The sequence below is a fragment of the Vulpes vulpes genome, chromosome 16, assembly GCF_048418805.1.
Source record: "Vulpes vulpes isolate BD-2025 chromosome 16, VulVul3, whole genome shotgun sequence".
Classification (NCBI taxonomy): domain Eukaryota; kingdom Metazoa; phylum Chordata; class Mammalia; order Carnivora; family Canidae; genus Vulpes; species Vulpes vulpes.
This window is the reverse complement of record NC_132795.1, coordinates 83,262,822-83,283,398: the sequence shown is the minus strand read 5'-3', so window position 1 is coordinate 83,283,398 and position 20,577 is coordinate 83,262,822. Positions and strand designations below refer to the sequence as shown.

Here is a 20,577-nt window from a genome sequence, read left to right as displayed (position 1 = left end):
ATCATTATAAACTTAAAAGAGAAATTAAGACTCTTGCTAAAAGATATGATATCTGGGAGATTCCTATAACAAGCCCTCTGTCTTTTAAGGCCTGATGACTTTGTTAATTAATTTTGCTTCCAAGTATTTTGTTGTAGATATTTAATCATACAAAAATCCCACAATTTGGGGAGAGTTTTTTATTAGTCAATGATAATTTTTAAAATTCTCTACTTAAGATGAATGTTTTAAATTCTAAGGGCACTACCTGTTCATAGTCAAAAACCATGCAGGAGGGTGTAAATTAAAAAGTAAAATTCCCCCTTACCCTTAGTCCCCATTCAGTAGACACATGAAGGGTTGCAGGATGAGAGGTCCCAAAATGTATCACTTTGGCATAAGATTATTTTGAGTTAAAAGAATAAAACCTAGCAGATGCAAGAAAAACTCTCTGTTTCCCCCATAACTGCCTAATTTTACATTGGAAAGGAGAGCCTGCAACAAGAAGGGAACTATTATCAGAGACTCCCCTTTACCAAAGGAACTCATCTGCATAATAGGACCACTTGTTTTTTCAAACCCCTTATTTTACCTTCCTGCTAATTGTATCCTCAGGCCCAACCCCTCTTAGCTCCTATAAGGCCATGCCTCCTTGTCTTTGGAATTTCATGTCTATGTGGATTCTCCAAACCTACGCCTGTTAAATTTGATTTTTTCTTGTTAATCTTTCTCATGTCAGTTTCATTCTAAGTCCAACTAGAAGGACCTTAGAGGAAGGTCTTCCTCTGCGACACACATCACAGCATTCTGGTATTCCATCTGCCATTTATTTTCCAGCTGTAAGTGCTAGTAACTCTTGGTAAGAATTATTTTATGCAAAAGTCTAACTTCTCTCTTTTTCTTCTTTTTTTGTTTTTGTTTTTGTTTTTGTTTTTGTGGTGGAGCTGCGAATTTTTTGGGATTGTGAATATTCTTTTGAAATATGGAGCCCAACTAAATGAACTTCATTTGGCATACTGCTTAAAGTATGAGAAGTTTTCAGTGTTCCGCTACTTTTTAAAGAAAGGTTGCCCATTGGCACCATGGAACCATATTTCCGAATTTATAAGTCATGCAGTTAAAGCACAGATAAAATACAAGGAATGGCTACCATCTCTTCTGCTTGCTGGATTTGACCCACTGAATCTGCTATGCCCTTCATGGTAAGAAATCCTACCATAGCGAAACTTTTCCTTTTTGAGTAAATATACTGCCTTCCATTTTCCCCAGTGTCTTAAGATCCCCATGTTGTTGGTGTGTGTGTGTGTGTGTGTGTGTGTGTGTGTGTGTGTTTTGGCATGATGGCTAGGTTGGGGTGAAGAAATTGGGGTCTGCTGATAGTGAGATTGAATCTTAGAGTCCTAAGAAAAGCTGCAAGTTGACTGGAAGGGAGTAGAAAAGGATGGATTATTTGGAGAGGGCTATTTTTTCTAATTCATCTCTCATGCTCTTAAAAATGCCTATGACAAAATGGTTTTAGCTGTTTTGGAGATTTCTGTTGTCCCTTAGTCTACTAGAGTGAATACTCTTGTCCTGTAGCATCTTGTCTATTTGAACTTGGTCTTCCATTATAAATACTGATTTCTGAAGTAGCTGATGATATTTGAAAGTTGAGTCAGGATTTTTCTTGGGTAGGGAGCGGATACTGTTTCTGCCAGCCTCCAGCTTTTGCAGAAGTTTTAAGTGTCTAAATGGGACTGAGAACATATTGTAGCAGTGAAAAAACTCTGCTGGCCTGATAATTCAAGTCAAATGAGAAAATAGAATAAAAGTCTCCAGGAAAATAGAGGACCGTGGGTATTTTATAAAAAAAAAATGAAACATCTAGATGGCTTCATTTTTGTGCCTCAAACACTATCATTCACTAAAATAATGTTTAGTCAAATACTAGATTTTGCATTTCACCAGAAAAGTGCTTTGATATCTTGTTACTTGAGTTTTTCATTAGAAAAGAAGTCCTCTTTGGGGTTCATGCAGGCAACATGAGTGTTCTCTACTGGTATGTTTAGTTTGCATTTCTGAGGACTCCATCTTTCATTTGGTGGCTTCTCTATCTTCATATGATGAGCAGGTCTGTATTTGGCAGGATCCCACTATCTCACCTTTTTATTACACCTGCCAATATATGGAATTCAGGAATTTTTACTAAGCAGAGGTTTTATGTGCTTAGGGTTATCATCCCTTATGATATTGAATGTTTCAGATACGTCGTTTGTAAGGAAAAACAGCTTTCTGGTAGGTTGTTTGAGGAACATAAAAATAAAAGCAAAGTTTGGAAACTTACACTGATTCCCATTTTACTTTTTGTTTGTACTCAACAGATTGAGTACTTGATTGTATTTACTCCTTTTCCCACTAGCTGATTAATACGTAGTTGTCAGATACTCATTGTTGCAATTCTCTCTAAATCTTTTCAATAAAAGTTCGTAGAAATCCATTGTATTTTTTAGATAATTGAATGAAATATAAAGATTATTGACAGTTCATTGAGGAGTCACTGATCTTTAAAAGTTATTTGTATATGCTTATTTGTCTTAAACCCCTTTACATGTGCATGTGGGTGCATGTGCGCACACACACACCACTGAGATAGAAATACTTGCTAAGGACTGCCATATCTAGGTAATAAAGTTATGTAAATACCCTTAACTATTAGCTTAGTGAATTTTATGGTTGTGTCAGTTGCCACTCACCATTCTAGGATTTACTCCCCAACTGCTGCTATAAATCCAGGCCAGCATGTGGGGTAGCTGTGGACAGTCCTGACAGTGTGTCCCTGTTTCTCTGTCACCCAGCTTGGTGCTTGTCCTCAGGGCACACACTCTCTTCTCAGCAATACTCTTTGTGTTCCTCACTGAAGCTACTAACTGGACTCTGTTTCTGGTTCATTACTTTTAGCCTTCACACTTGCTTCTGGTTTCTGGTTTATTTCTTTCTTTAACCAGCACTTAGAAAACTGCCTGACACAGTAGGCCCTATTTTAAGTTTGTTACTGTATTAACTCTTTAATATAAAATACATTAGATACTGTTATCCTGGGCACCCCGGGTGGCTCAGCGGTTTAGCACAGCCTTCGGCCCAGGGTGTGATCCTGGGAACCCGGGATTGAGTCCCGCATCGGGCTCCCTGCATGGAGCCTGCTTCTCTCTCTGCCTGTGTCTGTGCCTCTCTCTCTGTCTCTCATGAATAAATACATAAAATGTTTTAAAAAAAAAAGATACTGTTATCCTTATTTTAGAGAGAAGGTAATTGAAGCCCAGAGTGTTTAACATACTTGCTCAAGCTCACACAGCTAGTTAGTAGTAGAGCTTAGGTTTGAACCTAGGCTGACCTGTAGTGTGACTCAAGTCTGTCTAACTACTGTGCTGTACTGCCTTAGTCCTATGTGTCCACATGGATACTGTAGTTAACATCACCTAATTTCAGCTACCTTACTCCCTTGCTTATCCTTGGGGGGCTGGATATGTGCCAACTTTTCTTGCTCCTTCCTATTCCTAAATTAGGAAGAACCTGTGCAGGGAAAAAAATTATACCTTGTCTCTTTTCCTTTCCTCCTCAGCTGACCACGTGGACTGCTGGAAGGAGAGGAAATTATTTAGCTTTATTCTACTGGAAGGCTTTGTAAAATACACTCTTCCATCCCCAGTCCTGATACAGGACCCTCCCTCTCTCCATGTGAATAGTCTGTTTAAGAATTTGTCTATTATATGGGATACCAGGGTGGCTTAGTTGGTTAAGTGCCCTACTCTTGATGTAGGCTCAGTTCATTATCTCAGGGCCATGATCTCAGGGTCGTGAGTTGGAATCCCGCTTTGGACTCTGGGGACTCCGTGCTAGGTGTGGAGCCTGCTTAAGATCCCCTCTCTCCCTCTCCCTCTGCTATCCACAGTCCCCCCCCCACCCCAGGTGGTGCTCTCTTTCTCTCTAAAAGAAAAAAAAGAATTTTTGTGTTATATTTATTGTTATATTTCTACAAAAAAATTTTTTTTTATTGGAGTTCAATTTGCCAACATATAGCATAACACCCAGTGCTCATTCTGCCAAGTGCCCCCCTCAGTGCTATTGTTATATTTCTGTGTGCAGTATTCATTGAGTGTGTTAGGACAGAAAAGAGTTGAGAACCAGTAAACTACAAATTATTTTGAAGTAAATTGTAAAACATTCAACTATCTCAACTGAGAATGCCAGTTGCATATATTTTACTCCAAAGCAATAACTTTAGTCACTTTGTATTCATTAGAAAAATACAATGGAAAATTTCACTTTAGCAATGAAAATGCTTAACGTGGTCAAAGTTTTGTTCACTGATCTTTTATTGAATGGATAAAGCTAGTGTTTATACTGAATATGATAAATGTTTTACTTTCTTTGATCAAATTTACATTCAAAGAGCTGTTACAAGAAAAATTCTCCCATAAAAATTCCAATATGTTGTTAAAGTGGATTTTGGTTGTATCTTATTTATATCACATGTAAGTCTGTTGCTTAATCTTTGTCATGTAAATTATAAATGTCTTCCTAGTATTCCTCGCCTTAAACAGTTTTAAAAAATGTATCTGGCTGAATAATTGCCTGTCACAATATAATCTACAGAGTTGAAATATTTTTCAACTTTTAAATGCAGGACTAGGTATGCCCCCCCACCCCTGCCCAAACGTAATAGGTGAATAATAGAAAGTAAATGTCATCTGTGCATTTAGTTGATTAACTGTCACTCGTTTATGATTGTACAACTACTTTGTACAATGTAATGGTCAATGTAGTACAGTAACAATACATTTTTAGTGGCATTATCAGCATGGGTAGAATAACTCACCATTATATTAACTAAAGCTGTATAAGCAGATTTATTTCTCATATGTGTGTTTAGATAACTGCATAAAAATGACTTTGTGTTTGGTCACAGTGAGACTTAAAGCACACTTACGCAGAAAAATGAAACCATTAAAAAAGAATAAGGAGCCAGAATTAAGTAACCTTTGGTGCAGGGTGCTAGGAAGGCAAAGAGATTGTTTGCCTTTGAGTATATTTTATCATTTTATTTATTCTCAGGATTTCCTGATAAGTTGTGATTTCACTGAGAGCTTCCCAAGAAGTAAAATGTTTACCAAAAGCTTTTATGCTATATACTTAAAGCTCTTTCTTATATATATTTGCATATTGGAGTATTAAGTATTTGAGAAATAATTTTCATCCTCTTTAATCACTCATTTCTAGGATAGTTTGACTCTGAATTACAAGAAGTGAGTTATCTTTGAGATGACAAGTTGAGAGTATTACTCAATTTCTTTCCTTTCTTTCTATTTTCTTTACCCCTTTCTTTAGTCCTTACCAGTAATGTCTTCCAAACAGCCTTCGAAAGAATTTCTGAAATAATTACCAGAGGCCCTATTCTATTTTTCTTCAAACAATGTGATATACGGTAGGGGAATATCTAGTTGAGTACAAGATGGGTAATCTTTTTAGGATTTGGAGTTCCCTTTAAGATGGGTAATCTTGTTAGGTTTTAGAGTTCCCTTTAACTCCATGTGTACGATGTTTTAAGCCCAATCAAAAATACAATACTGAAGATTTCAGACCCAGTTCTGGTAATATCAAATATTTGTGTAACGTTTTTAAAAGTATGTTTACTATATTGTTTCATATTATTTTCACAAATAGTCCCCTGAAATAGGCAAGTTAAATATCATTCTCATTTTCGAGACCTTGATCTAGGGCTTAAAGAATTTAGGCAACATGTCTGTAAGTAGTAGAGGTACTATTAAGAACCAGAACTTTTCTTAGACCAGTGCCCTGTCCAGTAAGGTTCAAGGGCTTATAAAATTTGGGGGAGTCTCTTTTGGCTAGATTGGTAGGAAAATTTGATATTATTTTGAAAAAATAGAGGGAGAACTGTTTGTCTTGAACACCTTTTAGTACTTAAAGTCAAAACTTATTCTGGTACATCTTTTAGAGTCTATAGTGGGGAAGGTTCCTACAATGGCACAATTGTACATCCCTGGAAATTGGACAGAAACAAGCCATCTCTCCCATATGCTAAATTTAGGGGTAACTTTGGGTGTTTGGCCTTTATCCTTTTGGGGCTGATAAAATGTGTGTCTGTGAAGATGACCAGTCTAGGTTCAGCAAGATGGTTCAAGTGGGAGAAGATAATGGCAAATCCACTGATGACACTGGTGCTGAATCTATTTTTCTTAGCACTGTTGCTGAGGAATGAGAGGGAAAGTTCCTGTCCTCTGCAAGAGTAGAGATTCTCTGATCATCTACTGCACAGCTGTGCACAGAATCCATTCATTTTCTTGTAGGAACCTGTAGATGATTATTCATATCCATTCAACTTGCCCTCCAGTTACACAGATATTTTCTATGCCCCAGTTTTCGCTCTTGTCCTTCTATACTGCAATGTTGTAAAAATAGTTATGTGGTATTTATTTTCAGGATGAACCCTTTTGTGTTTAACAATGTGTTACCATCTTGCCAATACAGGATTGACTCAGTCAGTGATGATACCCTTATCTTCACTTTGGAGTTTACCAATTGGAGGAGGCTTCCTCCAACTGTTGAAAAGATGCTCTCCACTCGTGCCTCAAGCTCTTCTTGGGCTCTGCAGCAACATATTGGTAAGAAAGTACAATTTTAAACACGTTTCACTACTTTTTTCTTTTTCTCTAGCTATAATTTTCATTGATCAGAATCATTGGAGAATGTATATTAAATTGGGCATCATTTGCATTTTCTTTATGTGGGGAAAGAAAGGGCTGTGGTAGTGGTGGTGGGGGATCACAGTGATTTTCTTCAACAAAAATCATATCAGGTTTGTTAAGTTTAGTCTAAGGAATGTATAATGAAAAACAATTATTTACTGATATTTTTATTTAATGGTATAATTTTATTTCTAGTAAGGATTATGTAAACAAAAGTGAGTCCTAATAATGTTGTTAGTAAATATTTAGTTTGTGATCAGAAAAATGCTTAACTTAATTTTCCTTTTAGGAGTGTGTGTGGATTTGTGTTCTCTCCTTAATAATTTATCAACTCTAAAAGAAAGTATTACCATCTTTTATTTATACCTGTTCTTACTGAATGCATGTCAGTGTGTTGGTGTAACTATCAAGGTGAGCTTGGTGAAAATTCTGTGAATTGATTGATACTTTAAATGACTGTTTTAAAACAAATTCTCAACTTACTCTCACAAATTTTTTAAGCTAGTTTAAAAAAAAGGATACAATAGAAGATTTTATACAAGGAAACCAGTTTATACAAGGAAACCAGTTTAAACATAATATACTGCAAAGTATTCCTATTCATTTATTCAGATTTATTTTACTTTATATTTTGTTAACCAGATTATATGTAGTAAGTTAGGAAAATTATTTCTTCACTGCTATTTTTGCATGAAATGTAGCTCTTCATAAAACACGTTGAATAGGTTTTTAACAAGTGAACTTATGCATATGTAGAAATGTGTCTTGTAATTTCTTGGAAAATTACATTTAAGTAAATTTTCTCAATCAAAAAACAGACATTCAGGAAAATATGCTTTTGAACTGAGGTGTATTCAGACTCTTAGAGAGTTTTCTATTGAAGAAAAAAAGTAATCTGTTTGGAGCCTGAGTCTTTTCATATATAATTTCTTTAATAATGTTGGAAAACTCACTAGCATTTAATTATTATTATTTTTTTAAAGATTTTATTTATTTATTCATGAGAGACACACAGAGAGAGGCAGAGACACAGGCAGAGGGAGAAGCAGGCTCATGCAGGAAGCCCAATGTGGAACTCGATCCTGGGACTCCAGGATCACACTCTGGGCTGAAGGCAGGCACTAAACTGCTGAGCCACCCAGGGATCCTCCTAGCATTTAATTCTTAATGTTGAGAATTGCATCTTCTTTTACTAATTATGTATCTGAAATAGTAGAGAACAAGTATCTATTCAAAATAGACTATAGGACAATGAATTTGGGAACAAAAGTCAGATGAGGGAGCATATGCCAAATGGGAAAATTATTGCAGTGTATCAATTAGTAAAGATATGTGACTGTTTACTCTGAAGACTTTAACATATGGCAGGTTTGTCCAGATGAAGGTAAAAATTGTACATGAGTACATTACCCTGCAGTAGACTAAATCCATCAAGGGCTTCTTATTTAATTAGGTACTAGGTAGAATTTGTATAGGATAATAATCATCATCTCTTAAGAGGATTTTATTTTGGCTCCAGGTTTGCAAAAGTCTTTCTGAGAGGTGCTAATGTAGCTAATGGCCTGTTTCTCTAGCCAAGACCTCTTTTCTTGGTTCCATTCCCATATACCCAACTGCCTTTTGTACATCTCCATTTGGTATTCCATATTTTGATATACCCAAAATTTGAACTTGTCATTTTTTTCCTACTATTCCTGCTGTTCCTTCTGTATCCTGGTTTGGGAAGTGGAATGGTTTTGGGAGTGTTATTGACCCAGAGTGTGAGTTATTCTTGGCAGCTCTTTGTTACTTGTTTTATTAATAGCAGTGATGCTCAACAGGAGTGATTTTGCCCCTGATATTTGACAATGGTTGCCAGTGTTTTTTGGTTATCACAACTGGTAAAGGGGGCTTTTGCCATTTAGAGAGTAGAGGCAGCGGATGCTGGTAAACATGCCACAATGTGCAGGACAGCCCACCATGACAAAGAATTTTCTGGCCTTAAGTGTCAGTAGTGCTGAATTTGAGGAACTCTGATTTACATCATCTCTTGGGTTGTCTGGTTTTAGGAAGGCCTATTAATTCATATCATGGAAAGCCTTTTTTTTTTTTTTAAACATTTTATTTATTCATTCATGAGAGAGAGAGAGAGAGAGAGAGAGAGAGGCAGAGACACAGGGTGAGGGAGAAGCAGGCTCCATGCACGGAGCATGACGTGAGACTCGATCCCAGGTCTCCAGGATCACGCCCTGGGCTGAAGGCAACGCTAAACCCCTGGGCCACTGCTGCGCCACTGGGGCTGCCCCATGGAAAGCCTTTTAACTCTGTTCTAATTGCAAACTGCTTAGGAAAAGCTTGCTTTCTTCCTCCTAGTTATATTGATCTTTCAAGATATACTTAATTGGTTCCTCTTCTGGAATCAAAAGACAATGGGAGCCATTACAATGTTGGATTTTAAGTAAGGCTGAGGAAAAGATATGCGCATCTACTTAGTTGTCTGAATTTCCAGTAAGATTATGCGTCTCTTCCTTTTTGTAGTTTAAAGCTCTCTCTCGATACACACAGCTTTCCTTTTTTTCTTCAGTTTTCAGGACATTCCATTTCTTTTTTCTTTTTTTCAAGTAGGCTCCATGCCCAGAATGGACCCCAACATGGGGCTTGAACTCACAGCCCTGAGATCAAGACCTTAGCTGAGACTGAGTCGAACACTTACCCAACTAAGCCACCCAGGCACCCTGACACTCTGTTTCTGTATATTGGTTATCTTTATTTGAATCTTGAGCTGCAGGATTTCTGATGAGCAGAAGCATGGCCAAGGTTTAACACCAATGAAAGTGAGCCCAAAAGAACAACTCTTTGACTACCTCTCAAATATATGACAGTCTTGCTTTTATCTACTTTCTCCAATAACTTATCATAGGAGTAGAAACTACTTTGTCAATATATTTCTTTAAATTTTTTGGAAAAGATGCTTCTTGCATTCTACAACTATTAGCAAGCCCCAAGATAATTTTAGATGTGTAGCTCCTTAGGTATACCAGTGTCTATTCCAAGGAAAGAATTTTCTCCATTTTTTTTTTAAGTCCCTTTTCAAGACTTTGAGATGCTATGTATGGTCGAAATTCTCATCTCATTTCCTTACCTTTTTTCTGTCATAAGGAAACAGTAGCTTGCTTTGGTAGTTTATAAGTAAAAAAGACAGCTAGTCCCTTGCTGCTCATCTTTTAATAATGAAGTCAGATTTGTCTTCAAAAAGTTGTTTTGCATCAGAAAGGAAATGTATACCAGGTAAAATTTACTGAATGCAGCTTTAATGACAATTTTTAAAAATCATGTGTCTTATATACACACCTCTTAGAAACATCATTTTAACCGTATAGTAGTAGACTTCTTAAAAAATTCGCTAATGCCCGGTCAGCTGTCCAAGATAAAGTAAGTCTAAGTAATTAAATTCTTAGGGATAAAAGCTCTTGGCTTTAGTTCATCCCCCCTTTAATGATCAAATATGTACAATTTTATCCAAAGTATTACATGAATCTAGATTCTACAAAGGATCTAAAAGGTCCCCAGGAAACTCTCTTTATTCATTTCAGTGTTCTTCTGCTTTGTTCTAAAAAGGATTTAAAGTCGTTTATACATGTAGATTATCACAAAATAGTAAAACAGAAGTTAAAAGTGGAAGCAAAAGAAAAATGAAAAGTGAAGGTGGAGATGGATATAAAATGAAGTCAGGGAAAGCATGTAGCATGGTAATCTAAAACTTGTCTCTGGACAGGCTATATGTTTGGCTCTGACTATACTCTCTAGTCATTGACACTAGGTTACAGAGTTCATAATATAAAACAAACTTATTGTTCAGAGGTATAGATACTCTTGGATATTGTCTAGACAATATCTTGACAGCCATGGTTTCTTGGGACTTGACTTTACCAGTTTTCAATGTGGGCTCTTGCTATTGTACCAAACTATAATTCAGTAACAGTAGTCCTTAAGAGATCAGTACATTATCATCTAGGTATTGAGATGTCTGTTGCTCTGACTTGACCAGGCCTGGATTTATAATATATGGAGGAGTGGATGACCTATATGTACTTTTTCAGTTCTCTCTAAATATTCTATCTTCCAACTCAATTTCTTTAAAAAATGTTATTTATTTAGTCTCTACACCCTGTATGGGGCTTGAACTCATGACCCCAAGATCAAGAGTCACAGGCTCTTCTGACTGAATGAACCAGCCAGGCACTTCTCAACTCAATTTTTAATAGTAGTAGTTAGTAATGAATCAAAAATTATGCTGCCTAAGAAGTATCAGAGTACAGCTATTTTGTATTGCAGGTTGAGTTGAGAACATATTTTTATTTATTTATTTTTTTAATTAATTTTTATTGGTGTTCAATTTACCAACATACAGAAAAACACCCAGTGCTCATCCCGTCAAGTGTCCACCTCAGTGCCCATCACCCATTCCCCTCCAACACCCGCCCTCCTCCCCTTCCACCACCCCTAGTTCGTTTCCCCGAGTTAGGAGTCTTTATGGAGAACATATTTTTAAGAGATAGTTGAGCTTCAAAGTAAAAGCAAAACAAAAATGGAAAATAAAGGTTGATTTGTGATAGGTTAAGTGTTCTATTTGTGAAACCCAAAGAACATTATAAGGACTCTTTGCTAAATATGGTAGGCTGAGCAAGTGTCCATAACCAGAGTTTCCTTTGAAATTTTGAGCAGTGCTCATAGTTTGGAGCAATGCTCCTTCCTCATGTACTCTTCATGATAAACCACTACAATAAGTATACCAAACTGACTATATGTAGCATCTTATTTTAAGAGATTTTTATATTTACAGTTAAAAAATTGAAGAATAACCACCAGAAACAATTTTTTTTAGCAGTAGTTGATCTATATAATCCTTTCTGGTAATAATTTTCCCCCCAGCTTTATTGAGATGTAATTGGCATATAACATTGGTAAGTTCGAAGTATACCTTTATGGTAATAATTAACTAGCATTCCAGTTGTCTACTCAAGTCATTTCTAGTTTAAGGTGTATAAAATGTATCCAGTTTTAAAAGAATATTTTTCTGTTATCTATAGCAAGAATATGTATCTTGTGCAAAAGGTAAATCTCGTATCTTAAAGATACATCTTTTAAGATGTATCTTTTTTTTTTTTAAGTTTACTTATTTATTTACTTTTAGTTGTGTGTACATCCAACATGGAGCTTGAACTCCTGACTCTGCACTACTGACTGAGCCAGCCAGATGCCCCTCAGGATGTATCTTCTATATCATTAAGTTACTTGTTAAAGAGATGGGAGGTGTGGCACAACACATTTCAGGCTAATGGGGAGTTTACTCCTCTGCTGCTTTGACTCTTATGGTAGTGATATGGTTCAGGTTTTGCGTGGACATAAGGCCAAGTAAAATGGTTAAAGATTTGAGCTCTGGAATTAAATAGACACACCTCCACTACTTTCTAACTATAGAGAAGTTACTTATATCTCTGGTTTCTTCAATTAAAAGAAGGGATAATAATAATAATAGAACCTGCCTCACATAATTTTTACAACAGATTTTGTCATTGTGGCAGAGACAGATCTCAGTTAACAGAGTTCTGATTCATTTTCCTCTTCCTTGAAACACAGGAAGACTGAATTATCTAGCCTCGATTATCCAGTGAATGGTGTAAGTGGTCAGAGGTCATTGGGTGAGCTCTCTATGCTCTCACTTCTCTTGCTGAGGAAATGTGAAAGCCACATTGGAGATGGTAGTGACACAAGGTGGAAGTAACCTGAAATACTTGTCATTTCCGGCACCTACGCTGGAGCATCACCTGGCCCCAGGAGGATTTTGCTTGAGAAAGAAATAAACCTTTGTTGTGTTAAGATACTGGTTTTAGGATTCATATGCTATCACAGTACAACATAACGTGTAACCCAGTTCACCATAACTAAGTCTTATTTGAGTCCATGCCCAAGAAAAGGTCAATAAAAGCTACAAATCATGTGGTAGTGTACTTGGTAATGAGTATTTATACAAATGCTGTGTGGTGGAATAGTTAACTAAAACTCACCTGCTGCTTATTTTATATACTTACTTGCAAAATCCCAACTTGTATTTTTCTGATAAGATGTTCAGTAAATTGAAAGGTCTCTAAATTTGGTAGGAATCAGGAACGTATGTGGAGTACAGAGTTGCCCTTTCAAAACTACAGGAAAAATGGTGTATTGTGTCTAGTCACAGGGGCTGTGCTCATAGAATCATAGCTCAATATTTGGTGAGACTCAGAAGCCACTATTCACAGTGGTTTTTAACTCTAGAGGAATTTCCTCTGGTTTGAGGCATTATCACCAAGAACCCCAACAGTAATTGCCTTTCATCTTGAAAAATTAAACATGTGATCTTCTGTTTATAGAAACTTGACCTCCAAGATTCCAGCCCTATTATTGGCCTTCATAACTAGCAGAATCATGCCTTGATTAACAGTGTCCTATAGCCTGCCCTTATTGTTAGATTTAAGAGCCAGACTTAGTTTTGGGGTTTTTTTTTAATGAGAAATTTATAGTTTAACTTAAAATTTTAACAAGATTCCATCTGCCCATATATAATTTTAGCTTCACACAGCCTCTTAGAATCCAAGTGTAGCTTCACATAGCTTCTTATAATCCATGTGGCTGTGTGTGTGTGTGTGTGTGTGTGTGTGTGTGTGTGTGTGTGTGGTGGGTAATTCTTAACTAAACTAGATACTAATGGGTTGTAGCCATAGTTGCTGAAACATTTTGCCATTAAAACTGTTTTGATGTTGTCAGTAGTCTGTTGGTAAGCTAAGAGAGGAGAAAATATTGCCCTAGAGCAATTAAAACAGAATTTTTAAAGGCATTCTAAATATCAGATCACCAATATTATTTGAAAGACCATCTTACTACTCCTAGATATGTACTGCATTGGATTTGTGTGCAGGTAGACCCTGGGGACAGGGATGTCCCAATTAAAACAAAAAAAATTTTTTCTAGATGCAAAATATCTATTTTAAGGTAGAAAGGCAATTAGAATAGAAGCTTTAGCTCTTGATAGCTTATTCATTTGAGAACTTTTAATCACTCAATTTGTAATTTTAGTTAGTTCCAAATATGGACCATAGGCAGAAGTCTTCAGTGAAGAGAAGCTATCATGTATTTCTATGGGCGGACTTTTACAAATCTTGCTGTTTATATCCATTAATTCCCTGGTGAGTGGATTCTTTAATTACATGTCAGCTGTGTATTAGGCAAAATGAATGAAGAAATAAAGTGAGCATAGTTCTTTTAGTACAATGGCCAAAGGGAATGATGCAAAGTCATGGCAGAGAGGCTTGAACATATTTTACAGATTAGGGGATCTCAGTTTGTAAAAACAACATTAAAGATTTGGTTAGATAAAAATGATTATTTATATAATCCACAAAGCCAGAGAGAGATGGGATTAGCCTCAAATAGGCCATTTCTTTGAGAAGAAGAGAGATGAAGATGGAGTGATTCGAGATAAGTTTGTAGTTGGAGAACTAGGCCCTCAGAGAGAGAGAGTGCCCCCAAAGACCTCCTATTTCACTTTGAAGATTTAAGAATCAAATCTATTTTGATTGCTCTGGGTAAACCGCTGAGCCACCGGGGCTGCCCTCATGTCCATTTTATAGATAGATAAGGCATTATGCCCATGTTACAGAGGAAGAACTCAAGGTCAGAGTACTTAAATGACTTGTCCAAGGTCATACAACTTGTTAATAGTGGCTTCTCAACTCCACACAGATTTTTTTACCCTATGGTGCTCTTTCCATTCATTCTGTTTATTGTTGTTCTACTGGTCATTCTCCATGTTTTGATTTCCTGCCCTAATCTTTCATTTATTTTTCAGAACCCTCAGGAAATTGCTTTCTGTATGTTGTTTAGAGGTTTTGGCTGTAATCAGTAAGAGAGAGAGAGAGACTGTACTAGTAAATTAAGAAAGACTTGCAACAAAGAACAACCAGAAAAACAATATATTAATGTTAGAAATATAAATTGTACTAGATACCCCAGAAGTCAAATGAATACATTTGATATGGAAAGCCATGCAGAAGAACCATCAAAATATGGTCTAGGCAGATGGATCATTTGAATATTGGCATGAGGGCAGGCTAGAGATGATTGGTTGTGGAAAACATAGATAGTGGGTCTGTATGATCTAGTTCAGTGCTATAGGAAAGTTGGCATTAATGAGCATAATGAATTAAGAATTGTAGGGTTTAGTTTTATCATTTTTCATCTTAATGAAACTTCATGTAACATGTAGCCTTCTATTTTGATTGCTCTGTCAGTATATACAATAAAATGAACAAAACTGAAGAATTCCATATAGGAATGAAAAGTTAAAGGTTGCTTGTCTGCTAATAGGTCTATAGATAAGCTAGGTTTAACATGCTAAATTGAATATGATTGGGTCAGAAAAGTGACTTTAAATTATAGCACGATTTCAGACATGATTTTCTAGGCTACCAATCAGTGCCATAATCCCAGTGCCATAATCCCAATCAGTTAAATCCCAGTATTTAACAGATTAAAATCTGGTTTTAACAGGTTTTCATTAAGTACGTTTTTATATACATACAACTTCTGGGCTATTTCATATTATAAATTCAAGTCATGGCTTAATCTTTTCAGCCTCGTGGCAACACATCTGGAAATACTATGCATCAGTGAAACTTTCATAGGAATTTTGTGAGCTTTAAAATACTGCATATATGATTATAAAGTTCCATAAAGGGAACTTTATGATCATATATGATTATAAACTTTATAATGCCAGTATTCACTGGCATATTAAACTAAGATGGCACTGAGGGGTATATTATTGTCTATGTTAATAATCTACAAATGAAAGACTCCCTTCAGTTCAAGTGAATATAGTTCTTCCCTCTAACTGTTCACGATGCCATTGATCTATTGTGCTCACAGGAGAAAAACCAAAATGGTACAATTAAAATTGTAACCAATGTCAACAAGTAACTATCCTCCTTTTTTGGGGGTATTATGAAATGGAAAGATCTTCTGAAACTTAGAATGGTTCCAGTGGCTTAGAAGGTGTTAGAGAATTATTTGGGGCTTTTCACACTTTAAGGAATCCTAGACTTTGAGTTAAATCGTTTAGATCTAAAATCAGCTTTATTGTTGATGTACAGTGTCAACATGGGCAAGTTACTTAAACTTTTCATAGCAAGTGTGGCTTTGACCACAAGATGACTAAATAGCCTCATATTATATATTATATATATATATATATAATATATAATATATAAATATATATATAATATATATAATATAATATGTATAAATATAAATATAAATATAAATATAAATAAATATATATATATATATATATATATATATATAAATGGCTTGCTTAGTTTTAATGATGGTGCTACAATGGTGTAGTCAGATGGCCTGGAAAAGCTTGTTGGCACTGCAGGAGGCTGTGGGGCAGCCAGAGGAGCTCTCCTCAGCCAGAGGAGTTTGTAAGTCATTGTCATCTGGCAAGTCAGAGATGCTGGAGAGGCATTAGGAATCCTTTCACCTCAAGTGGGCCTCTCTCTTCCAGGTTGTACAGCCATCCTTTATCTTCCTTCTGAGTGTGTACTAATTATCTGTTAACAAGAAAGTAGAATGAAGAGATTTCAAGTGAACAAGATGCACAAACTGCAACTGAATATAAGTAAAAATTCTTTTAACCAACCTCAGTGTAACTCACCTACTCCAATTTTGTCACTTCCTCTGTCAATCCCATCTGACCATGCCTGTGGTGTGCTTAGTGTTTGCAGCTGATAGGATACTTTCTAGTACGCTGACATACTTGTGTTCCTACCAGCTGAGTTGTGTGCTTACTAAGAATCAGCTATACTTGTTTCTAAAGCTTTTATGACATTTGTGCATACCCAGTGACATTAGGACCAATTATTGTTCCTGGTCTCACTGGGTAAGAAGGCTTCTTTATTACGTCATAGTTCAACATAGGTAACCTACTCATTGAAGTTGAACCCACTTACTCATTTGGGAAACTGTGGGCGTTTGTAGTTTGGGCAAGCTTCTTCTATGCATTCTTGCTTATCTCTGTGTTGCTCCCCCTACCTGTGTATCTTAGAAGTGAGAAAAGAATTCTTTAAGTTTGCAGGATAGGGTAAAATTTAAACAAGATATAGATATGGAAACACTGCAAATAAATGTTTTATGTATTGTAGATGCTACAGTCTTAATATTTATAATGGGGAGTCCATGAGTCATGGTTTGAGAAAATTCTAAGGTTTTCTTAGATTCAGGTTTATGTACAAAATCCTAGAACTAAAAAAAAAAAAAAAAAAAAATCCTAGAACTCCTTTGCTTTTCTTTTTTTTCTTTTTTTTTTTTAAATTTTTTTGTTAACTTTTATTCATTTATGATAGTCACAGAGAGAGAGAGAGAGGCAGAGACACAGGCAGAGGGAGAAGCAGGCTCCATGCACTGGGAGCCCGACGTGGGATTCGATCCCGGGTCTCCAGGATCGCGCCCTGGGCCAAAGGCAGGCGCCAAACCGCTGCGCCACCCAGGGATCCCTCCTTTGCTTTTCTTATTTGGCATTTTGAAAAACTGTGGTTTGAGGAGTTTCCCACACTCTTACTAAACTAAACTTAAGCCAATATGCTTAAACAAAAATGTTAGATTTCTTAGACTAATAAAAAACTAGATTTGATTCACATAAAACCAATAGTTGTTTTTAGTACTCTCAGTTTCTGTGGACATCAGCTTCTTTTGTTAATGCTTCTCATCTTAGAAAATGAAATAATAGCTTATGATTCTTAATAAAGTACATCTGTATTGTCCTTTAATTAGCAATTAGCTTTTGGCAGCTGTAGTTTTAAGTGTATATGCATGCTTTGGTGTAATATGCACTTGAGTTTGAATCCTGATGCTACCATGTACAAGGTGTATAACCTTTGGAAAGTTACTTAAACCTCCTTAAACCTGTTTTCTTACCTCTAGATGAACATGATAATACATACCTCATAGGGTTAATGAAGATAAAAAGATAATGTATGTGAAATGTATGGGCATGTGGCACAGTAGGTACTCAGTAAGTGCTCCTTTTCTATCAGTTTTAAATTTTCATTCTAAGTCATGGATAAAAAGAGGAAACTTACATAAATTACTCATGCACCTAATGTGGTTGGTCTAGAGACTCTTTGCAATGAAACAGAGTAAGAGGGATATAGTATTTGCTGCTGTAAGTTTCTATCATTTCTAAAATTATTTCGTCCATTTCTTAAGTACCAACTGGTATTGCTGCATCTTTAGAATATGAAAATTTAGTTTTATGTGGCCCTGAATACTTTCAATGTGTGACGAGAGAGGAGAGAGAGAGCGAGAGAGAGGAACCAGGTAAAGGCTGTAAGAAAAATAAAAGGAATAGGGGCAGCCCGAGTGGCTCAGCGGTTTAGCGTGGCCTTCAGCCTGGGGCCTGATCCTAGAGTTCCGGGATCGAGTCCCACGTCGGGCTCCCTTCATGGGGCCTGCTTCTCCCTCTGCCTGTGTCTCTGCCTCTCTCTCTCTCTCTCTCTCTCTCTCTGTGTCTTTCATGAATAAATAAATAAATAAAATCTTAAAAAAAAAGGAATAAATAAAATTTGTTGTGGTCATCCCCACCTAACAAACCTTTCAAAAGTAATCTAAGTGACATATGCTTTCTCTTTTACCACAAAGAATTGGAAAGTTTTAAAAAAGAATATTAAAAAAAAATTCATCTTTCCTTTTTTTGTTTCTCCAGCCTCTGTTCCGTCCCTTGCCCACCTTTGTCGTTTGGAAATTCGGTCCAGTCTAAAACCAGAACACCTACGATCTGACAGTTTTATCTGTCAGTTGCCACTTCCTAGAAGCCTCCATAATTATTTGCTCTATGCAGAGGTTCTGAGGATGAATGAAGTTCCAGAATTGGCAGTTATTCAAGATGGAGAAATCAGTGAAGCTACTTAATGCAGCTCATGTCTTACTCTGAAAACCACCAAAACGAAGAGCCATGCAATACAAATTCTTCATGATTTTATAGTCATAAAAGATGATTTTTGTTGGTTAGGTTTTGGGTGGGGGGGCAGTAGTTTAATGCAAATGTTTACAATTGGGCTTTCTGATAAAAAAAAAAATACTGTAAACTTCACTTATGTTACTCTGTTGCAGATTCATCACCAGCACATTTTTATGTTGTAGATTCATTTACCTAACCATTTTCTGCTTTATTCTGTTAATGAACTGCAATGCTGCTTCTAGTGCTAACCATGGCATATTTCCGCCTATGATTCAGTGTTTGCCTAGGGCTAGGAGCTTAGAATGAAATGCATTAAACTTCCCTGGAAGTGTACACACAGTGGGGTTGAATCTATTACTGTTACTATTATTTTATCTGGGGTTGAGCATCTTTTATGTTTATAAAAAATATTTTACATTCCATTCTCATTTCTTAATTCAGTCAGTTTTATGAAGAATTTCTACTCACTGGCTTTTCACAGATAAACTCAGGGGAGAATTTTTTTTTTTAAGAAAATAGAAAATGAATAATTTTGCTGTTGTTGGTCCCCCCCCCCCCCCCCCAATTCCTTGGTACTCTCTTTGGCTAAAAGAAACTCCCATTTCTGCAAAAACAAGAACAGACTTAAACTCAAAAATAGGCTCAGTTGAAAATAATTAGGTCAGTATTGAAATAAAGGAGCATTTTACCACATTTAGAATACTGATCAGGACATTTCTGTGGCAACCATCTTTAAAGAAAGAAAGCTATATATTTCTGTCATTTAGTATCAAATAAAACATTCGAGCTCCATTCAGCGTCCAAATCTGAGCACAGCTTTGATCATAAGAAGCAAAGATTGCCAGTTATATTAATATTATACTGTTCTTCCTTTTGATTATCTAGATAGGTTATCAAGTAGTCCTTGGTCCTATGAAATAAAGAATAGACCTCAGAATCCTAAGTTAATGAAACACCACCTCATTGGTTTTACAGTTGCTCAATATGAATCTATGGCCAGAGAGGACTAAACACTGGATCAGCTGAGCTATGGTAAGATGTTGTTGGGGACCAGCCTTAAAAGAAAGTTTTTGAAAGCGTTACTATTATGATAGACAGTTAGGAATTGGGTCCACAGGAGGGCAAGGCTTCTGTCCTAATGGGATCCTGTGGTTTGAAATAGATGGGAGTGTCAGCCAGGTCTATCCCTACTAGGCCTTTGTTATTTGATAACAGCAGTGATGAAGACAGACCAAATGATGGAAGCATTGTTAAGGTCCAGAGACTGAACTTGGTCCAGATTAGAGCTATAGTTGCTGCCTGTGAGTGGAGATAGTGTTTGAATGTGGGTATACAGCAGAAATAAGTGTAAATATGGAACACCAGTTGGGAATTCTGATACTTAATAAAGAAATTCCAAGAATATATATAGTATGTAGTAATTTCTAAGTGTTGTTTTAATCTTTATTTTTCCAAATCCTAGGTCTCCAATTTTTAACATAAACTGGTTTATCATTAGGGCCAAATACACATAGAATGTTTACATTTGACGGTGAGTCTTCTCATGTGTTTTTGTTCATGTTCAATGTATAATAAAAATTAAACTATCCATAACATCATTGAGCTCTTGTTCTTAAGAATCTGAAAATGGGTATTTCAGAGACATTTAAAAGCCATATTTAAGACATAAATAACTTTATTTGCTGTATACCACATATATTTCTTTTAGACTGCTTTATAATAAAATATTTATGGCATTTATGACTTACAGCAAGGATTCAGTGAGAAATCTGAAAGTATCTATGGGTAGTGAGTTACAGTTACAACTTCTGATCAAAATGA

The 20,577-nt window shown here is 36.2% G+C and overlaps 1 protein-coding gene across 5 annotated transcripts in view; it reads left to right on the top strand.

The window, feature by feature from the left end:
• The window catches only part of ASB3 (ankyrin repeat and SOCS box containing 3), an 80,209-nt gene extending 59,860 nt beyond the window's left edge, over window positions 1-20,349 (top strand). For all 5 annotated transcript variants that reach the window (XM_072741268.1, XM_025992641.2, XM_025992643.2 and 2 more), the window contains 3 exons: window positions 924-1,181; window positions 6,505-6,638; window positions 18,502-20,349. In XM_072741268.1, the coding sequence (XP_072597369.1) occupies window positions 924-1,181; window positions 6,505-6,638; window positions 18,502-18,707 (598 nt within the window). In that variant the 3' untranslated portion in view covers window positions 18,708-20,349. The remainder of the gene's footprint in view (window positions 1-923; window positions 1,182-6,504; window positions 6,639-18,501) is intronic.
• The last annotated feature ends 228 nt before the right edge of the window (window positions 20,350-20,577 follow it).